The following is a 14,131-nucleotide window of genomic DNA, read 5'->3' as shown; positions in this document are numbered from 1 at the left end:
GGTAAACAATCCAGGGTTTTGGTAAATTTATACTGAACCATAGTTCCTTTAGAAATTACTCCTGTAGAGGAAAGCTTTATTTCGGCTAGAGCCATAAAAGCGTGATACACACAATAAATTACAAAATCATAAAAAGACAGCATATATACCAGCACATAAAATCTTAGATAAATAGATCACAGTTCACAAAATAGCTAATACAAGGTTTAAACGAAAGTTTAAAAGAAACCCAATGGGGATAAATGCAGGGAGTTCATTTTGTAACTTTAGGTTCTTACCCCCAGTAATCATTCTGTCATATGCTGAGCCCTCATCTATGTACCAGCGTAGTAATTGTCCGCGTACTGTTGGGATGGAATAAAGGTAACAGACACTATTACAATCTCAATTTTTAACCGGTTACCACGGTACAGGAATTTGGATCTAAATGATTGATAGTTTCCCCAGATCTCGCAATCCAAGCGCAATGTAAAAGCTAGCAACTGCAAACACTAGATTTCCGCTTGTGTCACTCATTAGTATGCAAAGCGTCTCCTGATGTTTCAGGGAATGGAGAGACCTACATAGAGGAATGATCCACTCTATCCTGGGCTTTAAATATCTTGGGCAAAAAAATATAAAATGAGCTATAAATTCTATTTCCGTCAGACAAAAAGGGCAAAAACTAGTCGCACCTTTGTCTTTTTTCCAGTTACAGGTGACGGAATTCAGTGGCAAGATCCCTAGTCTAAATTTAATAAACAGGTTTTTGACCTGAGCTGGGTATATGCTATCCATCTAATGTTCGAACATAGGTGAGAACTTATGCTCTAAAAATTGCTCTGTTCTTTTGCCTATCGTCTGGTCTTGCCAAATTTAAATTAATACCGCCTCCCAATAGACATGCTTTGCACGCTGTACCATGCTTCTTGTTATGCTCTGTGGGGACCTCCATACCTCCTCCATTTTGATCCAAAGGCACAGATCCTTTATATATTTTAGCCAGGAAGCTGATACCGTTTTGTCAATGGATAATAGCTGTAGCATAACTGCCCTATAGAAGCCGAAATGCTCAGAGGACCATAAACGCACCCAATAAAGTAGCGGTTTTAATGCAATTACACAGTGTATTTGGTGTAGAGCCAGGTCAAATCTAAGTGGAATAAGGGGTGTGCTAACAGGTAAATGTAACAAGAAGCGTAAGAACTTATTTTCAGTGAAGGTTAGTCTGTACGAATCGCAGTGACCCAAGAGTTACGCACCATAGGTTGCAGCAGTCACTACTGTAGCCTTGTACACCGTAAGGACTGGAGAAAGGGGTCCCCGTTGAGTTCTTAATTTTTCTTCAGATTGCCATTGACCTCTGAGAAAGGGTTACAGACCTTTTTTCTATTTGCGGGATTAAAGATAGATTCTCTGCTAATCTTATGCCTAGGTAATCAAATTGCCTGATTTGCTCTATAGGAGCACCTCCTAAAGTAATTTTCCCCCTAAAAGATTTGTGTGGGTTTAAGGCCATAAACTTTGATTTCCCTGGGTTAATGCAGACCCCCCTCATTTCACAGAATGTCACAAAGGAGTCTAGTTTGTTTTGTAATCCCATCAGGGTTCTTGATATCAGCAAAGTGTCATTGGCAAACATAAGAATTGGTACAGGCCTCCCAACTAATTTGGGGGTGTCATGATTACACTCGGGCCAGCTGGTCCACAACGCCATTTATATAAAGACTAGACAATGTGGGGACCAGAACACACCCCTGCCTGACCCCTCTCGCAATGGGAATTGGGCTGGTTAGGTCACCCCTCTCCCCGGTTCCACCTAACTCTTGCGAAGGTGCCTTCATGCATGTAAGTTATTAGCCTTAAAAGGTCACTAGCCAGACCATAATCATCTAGAACTCTCCCTGGGAGCTCCTGTGGGACTAGATTGAATGCCGCCTTCAAATCAATGATCAAGTGATCCACTTTGCTCACCTCTTTCTTGAATCCTGCCTGCCAGTCAACAAGAATCCGATTGTCATTGATCCACAAGTGTAACCTGGTTAAAACTTGTTTGCAAAATACCTTTTGACTGATGTCAATTAAGGTTATCGGCCTGGAATTTCCTGGAGAATCTCTGTCCCCCTTTTTGTAAATTGGGACTATTGTTGCTTCCCGCCACGACAGGGGAATACCCTCTCCCCTCAAAATAGCATTAGTTAGGGTGTTCACGTAAGGTATCCAAACCTCTGGACGTGACAAATACATGTCTCCTGGGATACCGTCTGGGCCCGGGGCTTTTCCCTTGTGTAGTGTTTTCAAAGCTTGGGAGGTTCTAATTGCAACAAAATGACCAGCTGAACTTCTTGCAATGAAAATGGGATCCAAAAACTGAACTAAAATAAGCTAAACCTGGCATGATCAAACAAATCCATACTGTGTATTGGGGTGCCAAATGTGCTTTGGTGGAAACTAGTTGTGGAGAAAATAGGCTGTGACCTAGTTGAATAACTTGCAACATTAACCAAAGGTTTTACATGCCTCATTGTATCAAGAAGGGATGTGATTTTTCACTGGCCTCATTGTATCAAGAAGGGATGTGTGTTTCCTTCATTCTGAATACCAAATGAATTTAGAATGTTACAAAGAATTTCTTTTGGAGCTAATGTTTGTCTTAAGTTAAGAGAGAAGAGCATCACTGCTTTGGACTAGTTAAACTGCAATGTATCATCTGTACTGAAATCAAAACTAGCTCAAGCGTAAGTTAGTGTGTAAACATTTTACTTCTGGAAATGCATTTATGTTACTAGGCTTTTTACCTTATTGTGCTTTTTCTTCAGTATTTATACATATATGTTTTATAGGAAAATACCAAAATAAACTAATTCATTGTTGCAGAACAACTGAACTAACTTAAGACTAGCCAACAAAAACTAGGAACTTTAGGAAACACTCTGCTTGATTCAAATGGCAAACTGAGACAATGAAAATTAAACTTGTCAGTTGCCAACTTATGCATTCAACTAAAAAAATCCATTACCTGGCCATGCTTTGAGAAGAAATATTGCTTAACCAACCACAGTGTGGAAAACGGCAATCTATTAAACCTCTCCAGGCTAACTTCAGCTCCACTAGAAGGGACCATGTAAGTTTTTTAGGGTAGGTTAATGATGGCGTCTTCTGTAAATCTACAACTCTGCAGCATCAAGAGATTCCGTTATACTGCGCTTCCTCAAATGCAAAATTAATATTATAAGAATGGAGGCACTATTCAAATAGCCAAAATTATTCAGAGTCACAATTGTTTACAACTCTACAGTAGGCAACAAGAACATGCTTAGGATTCATGGAGCTGAATATATAATTCCTGATACTATGGTAAAGTGTTCGATACTGACTGGTCAATGGATTGTCAAGAACTATCTCGATATAATACTCAGCAACATGGATCTAATTACGTTCAATCTACACAGCCAATTGTGGAATCATGATTTTTGGCCTAAACTGCTCAAAGACTGTCTAACATCTACATAAGTGTTGAACAACGTAGAATTTAAATTAAAAAGCAACTTTAATTGTCGCTTACATTACAACGTAACAGAAGTTTACCTGGTATTTAGGAGGAAAGCTTCTAGACTTTGCCCACTGGTGAGAGCCACAATATTTCTATTGGGTGCTAGCTCAACTTCATTTTGGTTACATCTTTGTCTTTTGCATTACTTCAAAGAGTTTGATCTGAATCTTCTTGGATACTGTGCTCACTCAGTCCATGCATTCTTGATAGATCCCTGGGCGATTTCAACATTTTATCATGAGCTCTGTTCCAATGTTCTATGTTCCAAGGAGACTGACATACCCTGATGCACCATCTCCGTTTTGGCAAACATCCTCATAACTTGTCTTAAGTAGACTGACAGAGATTATCTCTACCATACCCTATAGTTGGATGAAATATGGGAGGAAATGGCCCAATTACAACTGGGGAATATTCCTGGGTCTATGAATTAGCAATGGCGATCTTCAAGTATTTTTCCAGCCTGTTGGCATCCTTTCTGAATAATAAGATCACTAGTATATCAGGACAAAGGTGGTTTTATGTCAGGATGCTTAACATGTCAGTGTATTCAGTGCACCTACAATGATCAAATGGATAAAGGCATGAAATCCATTAGCAAGTATAGCCACATAATTTGGGAAGGTGGCCTTTGATACTTTAACCTGGGACTATTTGTTCTCTATACTTTCCCAGATAAACCTGGGTCAACAACACATTAACTAGAGCCACCTCCTATAAGATACACCAAGTGCGAGAGTAAGGATCAATGAGATATTCTCAAAGCCTTTTCCAACTGGTTCGGGCAAGTCACAGTTATACCCCTTTAGTGTGGACCTGTATAGTGGCTCTATTCCGAAGAAAGGATAAAGGATTTCCGGTGGGCTCCTGGGGAAGAGGACAGTCTATCGCAGTACGCAGATGAACTTCTGTATTCAAGTTTCTGCAACTGCTTTGGTACATGAATGGAACATGTATTAGGCACAGACCTATTCTGGGAACTAAGTAAATCGGGCCAAATCTAGAGTACTGCTGGTCTGAACACCTGAGGTAATAAGCAACATTGTGCCAAGTTCGGCTTGGACTATGGTGAAAGACGGTGTCCACTATTTGTAGATGATCGTAGCAGGTCTGAGTCACAGGTTTGTTCTGGTAAGGCGATCGCAGTGCCCCTGCCACTGTCCGGGTCAGACTGGTTACAATGTCCTAAATACTCTAAATTACACAAAACTACCTATACAGACTTCCTATGCTCTTTCACCACTAAGTGACCTTAATGCTACTATCCTTCATTTGGAATAATAAACCGTCTTTGGTAACTACGATCAAATCCACTTCTGATGGTGGGTGTGGGATGGTGGAAGCCCATTACTATTATAGTGCCTCCAATCTAATTGTTCTAAATGAGTGGCTTCTATGAAGGGCTGGGTACCAGAATATAAGAGCTAATTAAGGGCAACAGACGAGAACTACCTCTCCACTGTCTATATGAAGGACACATTCTTAGAAATGCATCCCAGCCACAAAAAAATGGCTTTCTCTAGGTGTGGAAAGACTTCTTGTAAGCATTGGGATTGCAGGGTAAACTAACAAGCAGAACTCCTTTGAGAGTCGAAAATCGCTTGCCTCTGTTAACAGTACTGGAGGAGTTTAAGAGATGGGAGACATCAGGAATCTCAAATCCATGAGTGAGAGTTTCACATAATGATAACACAATCTTACGTGGAGTTACAAGAGGAATACAGACCTCTTTCCTGACAGTTCTACCAATAAGTGCAATAATTGCAGCTTCTACACACTCTGACCCCATCATTTTCAACCTCAAAGACACTACCTGAGTTTAACTGGATGCAAAGTTTACAACAGGTGAACTCCCTGGCAAGAATATATCAAACACATGCAGAACTACAGTCATTAACGCACCTGAAATGTTTGCTAGGCTTAGAACTGCATGAGAGACTGACCTAGCAACAGTGGAGGGTGGTGAATGGCAGCTGGAAGTCGTGCCCCTGCAAGAAATTGCATTATGTTGCAGGCTTATCCAATTAAATTACCTACAAAGTGTTTATTTATCTAGAACCAAAGAAGGGTGCATGAAATGAGACTCCTTCCTGCTTTGTCGTTGTTGTCAGGAAGGTTACGGAGAGTTCATTCTTAGTGGGGATGTAGGGGATTAGTTGATTCGCAGAAGAAGTGCCAAAAAATCTTTTGGAATCTTTGAAGAGGCCAACATTTCTCACACCACAGATTTCACTACTTAATATGCTCAAGGAATCCAAGGTACAGTAAGGGTTTCCTTAGTTTGGGCATGGTTGAAGTTAACTGACCTTGTCCACAACTAGAAAGGAACCCTCCCTGAACTCTGTGACTAAGCAGATGGGAGACGGATAAGGACCATGTAGAGTGATTACTCTCAGACACATCAGAAGGTCTGGGGCCCGTGGATGGCTTATCTCCTAGGTTGTATTTGTTAACTGACATATGTATACTGACTCCCAAAATATAATATTGTTACTGAATCAGGATGTGAGGTAATATATTGTTAAGGAGTTCAGAAAGCACTGTAGATTTGTGTTGTGTTATTTAAGTCTTTAGCGAAATGCCAAAAAAAGGTTTATTTAAAAAAGTGTATCCTTCAGCTACTGCAGTTCTTCATATCCTTCATCAGCTAACGAAAACTCAAGAGAATCCAGTATAAGGTCCAGTGTGAGATGAACTGTGCAGTGCACAATGAAACTTCAACCCCATTCTTAATTACTTATCTATTATTAAACATATGTTTCTTTTTATAAAGCAAAATACTGAATGGACACCAGAAGTTATTGAGATTATCTACTGTGTCATACCTAGTCTGAGTCCGTAAGGCTGCCACCTCCTGCTGAACCTCAACTGCTCATCCTGACTATCCTGTGAGGGACAAATGCCTTAAGGGAATCTTTTGACTATCCACATTGGAGGGTACCAGTAATTTGGCTTAGATACAGTAGTGATACACAACTGTACCAAGGATGATATGGCTGTCAATCAAGTCGGAACAAGTAGGATGTAGAAGGCTGCCATCGATTCAGGAGAGCAGTACCAAGATTATTACAGAGCTGAACATCAGATGAACAGTAAAAACATTCCATGGCTATTAGTAAAATCAGCAGTACCACAATTGCAGACCTACCACTCACGCTGTCTGTAAAAGGGATCAACTGGTTGTCATTCAGGTGAACCGTACTAAAGATGCCATTCAAGTAAACAATGCCAGCTAGGGGTGTCATTCAAGTACGTATACAAAAAAGTGATGGATGGAATGCTTGCATTCATCTCAGCCACTGCAAATTACTTAGGCCGCATCCCAATCCATCATTATTTTCCACACCATCACCTCAGTTTGGACCCAGCTATATGCAAATCAGTTTTGACCCTGCTCTAATCGGAGTAGTCCAACCGGAACTGCCAAGCCAGGTCTTCCCTGAACCGGAACACACGCAACCCTGGACTGGTTTTGCCCTAGCTATGGGCTCATCAGCCAGGTACAGCTTGGTTCCAGTGACACAAGTGTGCACGGAACCTTCATCTGGGCATTCCCATGCATGAAAAATGTGGGTTACGGTAGCAGCACCAAGGATTGCAGAGATTGCACTCAGAAGGGAGGTACAATTATTATATAGCTTTCTATTTGGTGAACAGTACCAGGAATTACAGAGTAGTCATTCAGGGAAAGGGTATCAGGACTCACAATGTTTCCATCCAGCCAAGCTACACCACAGAAAATGTGTCATTTGGGTGAGTACTAAAAGAAAGTACTAGAGTTCTTGTTTGGAAAAGCAACATCTGTAATTAGAGAGCAGTCACTCATATGAACAGTATCACAGATTGCAACATTCCTCCTTAGGTGCTTCATGTCAAGGATTATATGGTTGCCACGAAAGTAAACAGTACTGGTAATTACAGAGAGATCCTTCACGTGATCAATATCAAGGAATGTGATAAATAGGCTAGTTTGTTTTCCCGGCTGCATTGACAGTACTGGCATATCACCCACCCCCTCCTAGGACTTTCTCGTTACAGTCCTTACACAGTGAGGGTGGTCCTGCCCCCAGGCAGGCCTCCTTCTTTCAAGTCCTGTTTTCTGCTCCTAACCTCTACAGGAAAGAGATGTGCTACCTTTAAGTTTGCGATTAGTTAAAAATATTACTGTTATGCTTTATAAGCACAATTGCTTTGGACCTCAGTGCTCTGCTCACAGCCGCGCTCCTCACTCATGTGCGAGGCTGAGGGTGGAGGGGGGGAGAGGGTTTGAAGCATTGTTGTTGTGGCAGCGAGTGTGCTGTTTTGGAACCTGGTTTGCAACAGGTCTCTAATCTCGCAGCAGCACCCTTGAGTGCGCTCGACTGCTGCACTTTTGTGTTCCATCAACAAAGTCTTGTGTTCCACCAGTCTTTATTGCTGGGAAACAGGGAAAAGTAGGAAGCAATGCTTCCATTTCCTGGTTATGTATGACTCACTGGACACTAATGAAATCGTCTCAGCAATCCTTCTCTCTGGTTAAAACCACACAGAAAAAGGAACAATATGGAGGTGCTGGAGGAGGAAGGGGCTGTGCAGATATCTATGTCTGACTTCCAGTGCATGATTTATCAGGTGGTGGATGCAGCACTCAATGATCCTCAAGTCAAGCACCTAAAGTTTGGATTTTCTCCTAAGACCCTGGAAGAGCAGCGGCTTATGGCTACCGGTTCTCAGGGCGTTTACACTTCCCAAGTCTTGTTAAAACGTTTGAAAGATTGTTTGTCTGCAGGAGAAAGGTGATCCCTCAACTATTGCACCTCAAATGGAGAGTCTTCCCAATTCCTTTTTGATGTAACAGTTGACGATGTATGGGCCTCAGCTTCTGCGGCAGGTACAGCAGTAGCAAGACACAGATCTTTTTAGTTGAAATCATGGGAACTATAGGCACATTAGAACTCTCTATTTCAGGGGCTTCCATTCACAGATCCTAAACTATTTGGTGAGGAGTTGAGTGAGATGATCCAATGATCAGCAGGTGGGCAGAAGATATTAAAGGCCTTTCAATTATTTCAGGGTAAAAAGGTTTTTCGCCCCCAAAACAGAATTTTCAACAATAGCAGGAAATAAATCTTCCCTTTTGAGGCCAGGTTCGAGATCGGGGAGACACGTTCTGCAACACATTCCGAACACAGAGACCATTTGCTCTGCAGCAAAATCAAAAATTACTATTTGAAGGTAGGAGCACATGTACAATTCTTCCATCATCAACAGACTTTGAGAATTACAGACCAGTGGGTACTGTCAGTTGTCCACCAAGGTTATCAGATTCCTTTGATAAGTGGCCTACCATAACAATTGTACAAATCTCCACTGTTGTGAAGAGACAAGGTAAAAGCAGACGCCATGAGGGCAGGCATTGAAAAATTGTTCCTGAAGAAAGCAGTTATGCCAGTGCCTCCTCGTCAACAAAAAAGTTTTTATTTGATTCTTTTTTGGTTCGAAAGACAGTTCTTTTCGTCTAGAACTAGACCTCCAGTCTCTGAACAAGTAAGTCAGTGTGGAGCGTTTTTGCATGGTAACATTGCAGCTAATCATTCGTCTGATAATGGAACAATAACTTCCTGGTAACATTGGATTTGGAAGATGTATAATTCCAAGTCCAAGTCCACACAATGAGCCAACATTTTCTGAGGTTTGTAGTAGAAGAGTGACATTATCAGTTTCAAGTTCTACCATTTGGTTTAGCAACATCCTCAAGATGTTTCACCAAGCTGTTGGCCCCAGTGGTGGCATATTTGAAATGTAAAGGGATTGCCATCTTCTCATACTTGGATGATTGTTTAATTTATAATACTTCTCTTCCTCAGGCAGCAGTGGAGTCAACAACCAGTCTTCTTCAACAGATGTGGTTCAAGATGAATTTCCTGATGCCTCACCTGAAACTGGACAAGAGGATTCAGTTTTAAGTGGGTGATCTTAAACACAGAGAACAGGGTAGTCTTTCTTCCCCAGGATAGAATCAAGACATTACAGCAAGTCCTGCAAACACTATTGTCACTGGTAGCAGCACTTGCCAGGTTTTGGTAAAAGTACAGGGATTATTGGCTGCAACTACTGCAGTACTACCCTGGAGTCGTCTACATCTCAAACCATTAGTAAATCTCCTTTGAGGCACTGGAGTCCACAGACACCCGATTTCAAATCTTTAGGACTGTGTCCTCAACCACTGTCCAAGAGTTAAAATGGTGGCTCCACACGCCCACTCAGGAGAAGAGGATTTCATTCTAGATCCCATCTCCTAATCGGTTGACAACTGATACCAGCTTGTGGGGATGTGGTGCAATCCTGGGGGAGCTGGAGTGCAAGGGACAATGGTCAGAGGGAGATAAGGTGTGTCCCTCTAATTGGAGAGAACTATCTGCAGTGTGAAAAGCAGTCCAGTGTTTTCGTCTTCAGCTGAAAGCCAAGAACCTGGTAATTTGAATAGATAGTCAAGTAGCAAGATGCAATTAGAATCAACAGGGTGGTACAAGGAATCCTTAATTGAAGAGACTGGTGGCTCACATGTTCTTGGGTGGGGGTGTTGAACTTCAGTCCCATCAGTCTGAGGTGCAACCTTCAGTGAGTTACAATCAGTCGCAGTCACTGTTGGTTGAGATCTGCCACCTATTCAGCACCCCTGGATAGACTTGTTTGCTTCTCCCCAGAAAGTGTTACCTCCGGTATCTTGCATGGAAGTAAACTATCAACAGGCATGGGCAGTGGATCTCCTGTCAACACTCTGGCCTCTGAGCCTCTTGTATGCCCCTCCCTATCCTCAGCCTTACCGATACCCCTCCTTCCGAGGATGCTTCAGAACATTCAGGATGAGAGGGTGTTGGTGATTGTAATAGCTTCCATTTGGCCAAAGCGCCAGTGGTTTTAACCACTGTTGAGTCTGTCCAGGGGGAGGTTTTACAGATTCTGAAACATTCTGTCATCTCTTCCGTTCCCACTGTTATTGTTATAACAACTAAAATTAACAGCCTGGAACTTGAAAGAATACTCAGATGTCCAGGAAAGAATCTACACTTTCGTCTTATAAAAACTGGGTGACTTTTCTAGATGGTGTACACTACAAGGTTTCAATCCTTTTGCTGTGGATCCTTTTCACATTCTTAAATGTTTACAAGAAAGTTTCCTTAATAATTTGTCTCCTGCAACCCTGACAGCCTAATGAACTGCTCTGCGTTTCGGGCTTCTAATAGGGAATTGGAGAAAGTCACCCCACAGGCTCTACATCTGTTAAGACGTTTTAAGTTATTTAAACCAGTCACGCAGGCTATCCTTCCCAAATGAGATTTACCTACACTCCTTAAAGGTTTGTAACTACATCCTTTTGAACCTCTAGAAGATGCAGATAGGTTAAGGGTATCAACAAAAACTGGCTTATTTGTGGCCATCACATTAGCCAGGCTTTTGGGTGAACTAGGGTCCCTGGTAATCTTCCATCCATATTTTCAGATTCTTCCCGATAGATCGGTGTTACCTAGATGAGGTTCCCCCATCCAACGTCCAGGGTCCCTCGACTAGGTCAGTTTCCACTTCTTGGGCAGAGGCTGCTGGGATTCCCATTAAGGAGTTCTACCGGGGGGACACATGAGCATCCCATTATACTTTTGTTAACCATTATCGTCTTGATGTGATGAATTCTACCATATAGAATTTTGGCTCTTGTGTTGTTAAAGCTGCAAAGAAGTAATTGTTGTGTGTAATAAACTATGAATATGCATCGCTGAAATGGTGTAAAATGTTATTTCTCTTTGCTTGTGATTTCCTCACTATGTAAGGACTGGGATGAGGATGTTCTACGAAGTGGTAATAAGATCATTACTTACTGGCAAGCTTCACTACCCCGATTAAGGGCCTCCTCATCCCCGCCAGCGCCCCTCCCTCCTTTAAATGTGGGCTGGAGGTGCAAACATAGAAAAGGAACTAGCATGTATAAAAGAATGTCTGGGGACAGGATCGCCCTTACTAGGTAAGGACTGGGATGAGAAGGACCTTAAATCAGTGTAATAAAGTTTACCAGTAAGTAACAATCTCATTCTCAAGCACCTAACGCTCTTATCCGAGAGTGAGGAGGGAAATACATACCAAGCTTAAAACCAAGAAGATGAAAGGTGTGAACTTGTGGTCATCTTAGTGACGGAAGAGCAGAGAAAGAATGAGATTTTGGACAGCACCTCTGAAAGATAATTATGAGAGGGGCAAAGTCACATGTTGGGTGTTCAAAAATCTCCTAATTTCCCTTGAAGCCAGTACGCGCTAGTCCATATAGACCCTTTCAAGTCACAATCTTTTATGGATTTCTTGAGCGCCTTCATAAGTGGAGCAACAAAAACAAAGCAATTGATCACAACAAGAAACAAAAAATCTTTCAATATTTTTGCATCTTGAAAGCACCCACAGTACCTTTGTGAGGCATCCCCTTGAAGGTAGTGCAGCTAAGGAATTATTTCAACATTTTTCTACGACACACCTCCTGATCTGAACACTTGCACACCAATGTTTGTAAACAAATTAGCTTCATTAATGGTTCACTACATGTAGTCATTTGTGGTGATCGATGACCTTACCTTCTCTCCAGTGACTCCATTGGTCATTGCAGAAGAACCATTATAGAATCTTACTCTCTATTTTTCGTGAAGCAAACAGATCAGACACCTGAAGAAATGGGAATAATTATTTTTAATATAGTGTTTAATTATATGGATTCGAACAGCTCACTGTATTTGCAGGATCACAGAGTCTGAAAAGGTGAGTATACTACGATTAGAACTAGACTCTTATTCCAGAGTCAATAACTGAACAACTGAACCTCAACCCTCCCACCAACCTCAACTCCGCTTTAAAAAAAAATTACATGCACATTCACTTCACACTAAGCCTAGAGAGGGTAAAAGGCATACTGAACCCTCGGATAAACTACATTAAATTCCCAATAATCTTAACAAAAAACAAAATCCCCAGATTGGCAAACCAGGAAGACGTACGACGCACAAGCAATATAACCTGACTGGTCCGTAGGAACGGAGGGCTAGAGTACTCTTACTTTTAAAAACATGAAAGGAAGGCCTCATCGCCCAAAAGAATACTGCAAGACCCTTATCGTAAGTGAACCAAGGCAAAAATACTGAACGGAAAATACTGAAATCCTGAGGCCACGACAAGCACGAGCGGTCCACCCACCTCTATGACCTGTAGGAAGTGGCGCAACCTCTTTCACGTGACAACAGAATAGTGCGGTCTTCACAGCCTTATGCCCTCAGCTTTTTACGCGACAGGAACTTAACCGAGCTAAATGCAATTTCTGGCGACTTCCGGTCCTCCGAAACATTATGTACAAAGCAATACAGTCAGGGAGTAGGAAGACGCAAAGAAATATTTCAACTATTTTCGCACTGAAATGACAAACAATCCCATGACTCTCCGAGCTCGTGCCCAGAAGGAAAGCGAGCAGAGCCCATCATAGCCCTCAGAATCAGCCCACGCCTGCGGCACCGAATGGTTTTCCTCTCTTAACAGTAGTTCTTCTACAGCGCTGCCAGGGGACCAAACAGCAGAGAGCTGCCTAAGTGTAAATAGTGAAAACAACCATTGGCAAAGCCAATAGGTCTTGCCGATGCAAGAGCTATTGCCTTTGCCAATGTGTTTTAGCCATGTTGTACACCAGCGTGACTGCTGTTCAGCATGGCTAAAAGTTAGTGTCGTAGAGGAGAGTGGCGTGGAGTGTTGTAGGGTGGAAAGGCAAAAAGTGTCGTGGAGTGGCAGAGAGAGTCATGCACTGGAGTAGCATAGCGTGGAGTGGCATACACTGGTGTGACAGAGTAAAGTAGACTTGCAGAGTATAGTGGCAGAGAGTGCAGTGGCACTGAATTCAGTGGCACACAATGCAGCTTTGTAGCATGCAGTAGCAGAGATTAGAGTGGTGTATAGTAGAGTGTAGAGAGGAGTGGTGCATAGGAGAGTGCAGTGGTGTGGAGTGGTGCAGAGCAGAGTGGCGTGGAGTGGTGCAGAGTGGAGTGGCGCAGAGTGGAGTGGCGCATAGCAGAATGCAGTGGCATAGATTGCAGTGGAGTAGACTAGAGTGGCGTAAAGTGGTGTAGAGTGGAGTGGCGTAGAGTTGAGTGATGCAGAAGGCAGTGGCACAGAGTAGAGCGGCATACAGTGCAGCGGTGGAGACTGCATAGCTGAGCAACATAGAGAGCAGTGGCATATATCGTGGTGCAGAGTAGAGTCCAGAGGCATAGAGGGCAGTAGTGTAGAGGGGTGCAGAGTACAGTATAGTGCTGTACAGTGCAGTGGCACAGAATACAGTGGTGTAGAGTGGAGAAGCATAGTGTGGAGTAATGCATAGTAAAATGGCGTAGAGCTAAGTGGCGGTGAGTCAGTGTTGCAGATTAGAGTGTCAGAGTGCAGTGGAGAAGAGTGGAGCAGAGTGGCATGGAGAGCAGTAGCGTTGAGCAGTGGTTCCCAACCTTTTGACTTCTGTGGACCCCCATGGTATCATTACTGGAATCCGGGGACCCACATTGAATCATTATTGGAATCTGAGACCCCGCCCCAATGAGTCACCAT

General features: G+C 42.6%; 1 protein-coding gene across 3 annotated transcripts in view; it reads right to left on the bottom strand.

Moving 5' to 3' along the window:
• Positions 1–14,131, bottom strand: part of ALS2 (alsin Rho guanine nucleotide exchange factor ALS2) — an 895,474-nt gene that overhangs the window by 818,181 nt on the left and 63,162 nt on the right. For 2 of the 3 annotated variants that reach the window (XM_069226056.1, XM_069226055.1), the window contains exon 2: positions 12,130–12,217. The exons of the other annotated variant lie outside the window; for it this stretch is intronic. In XM_069226056.1, the coding sequence (XP_069082157.1) occupies positions 12,130–12,149 (20 nt within the window). In that variant the 5' untranslated portion in view covers positions 12,150–12,217. The remainder of the gene's footprint in view (positions 1–12,129; positions 12,218–14,131) is intronic. 3 annotated transcript variants of the gene reach the window in all.

This window comes from Pleurodeles waltl, chromosome 3_1, assembly GCF_031143425.1.
Source record: "Pleurodeles waltl isolate 20211129_DDA chromosome 3_1, aPleWal1.hap1.20221129, whole genome shotgun sequence".
NCBI classification, from domain to species: Eukaryota; Metazoa; Chordata; class Amphibia; order Caudata; family Salamandridae; genus Pleurodeles; species Pleurodeles waltl.
The sequence above is the reverse complement of the archived record's forward strand: the minus strand, read 5'-3'. Positions and strand labels throughout refer to the sequence as shown.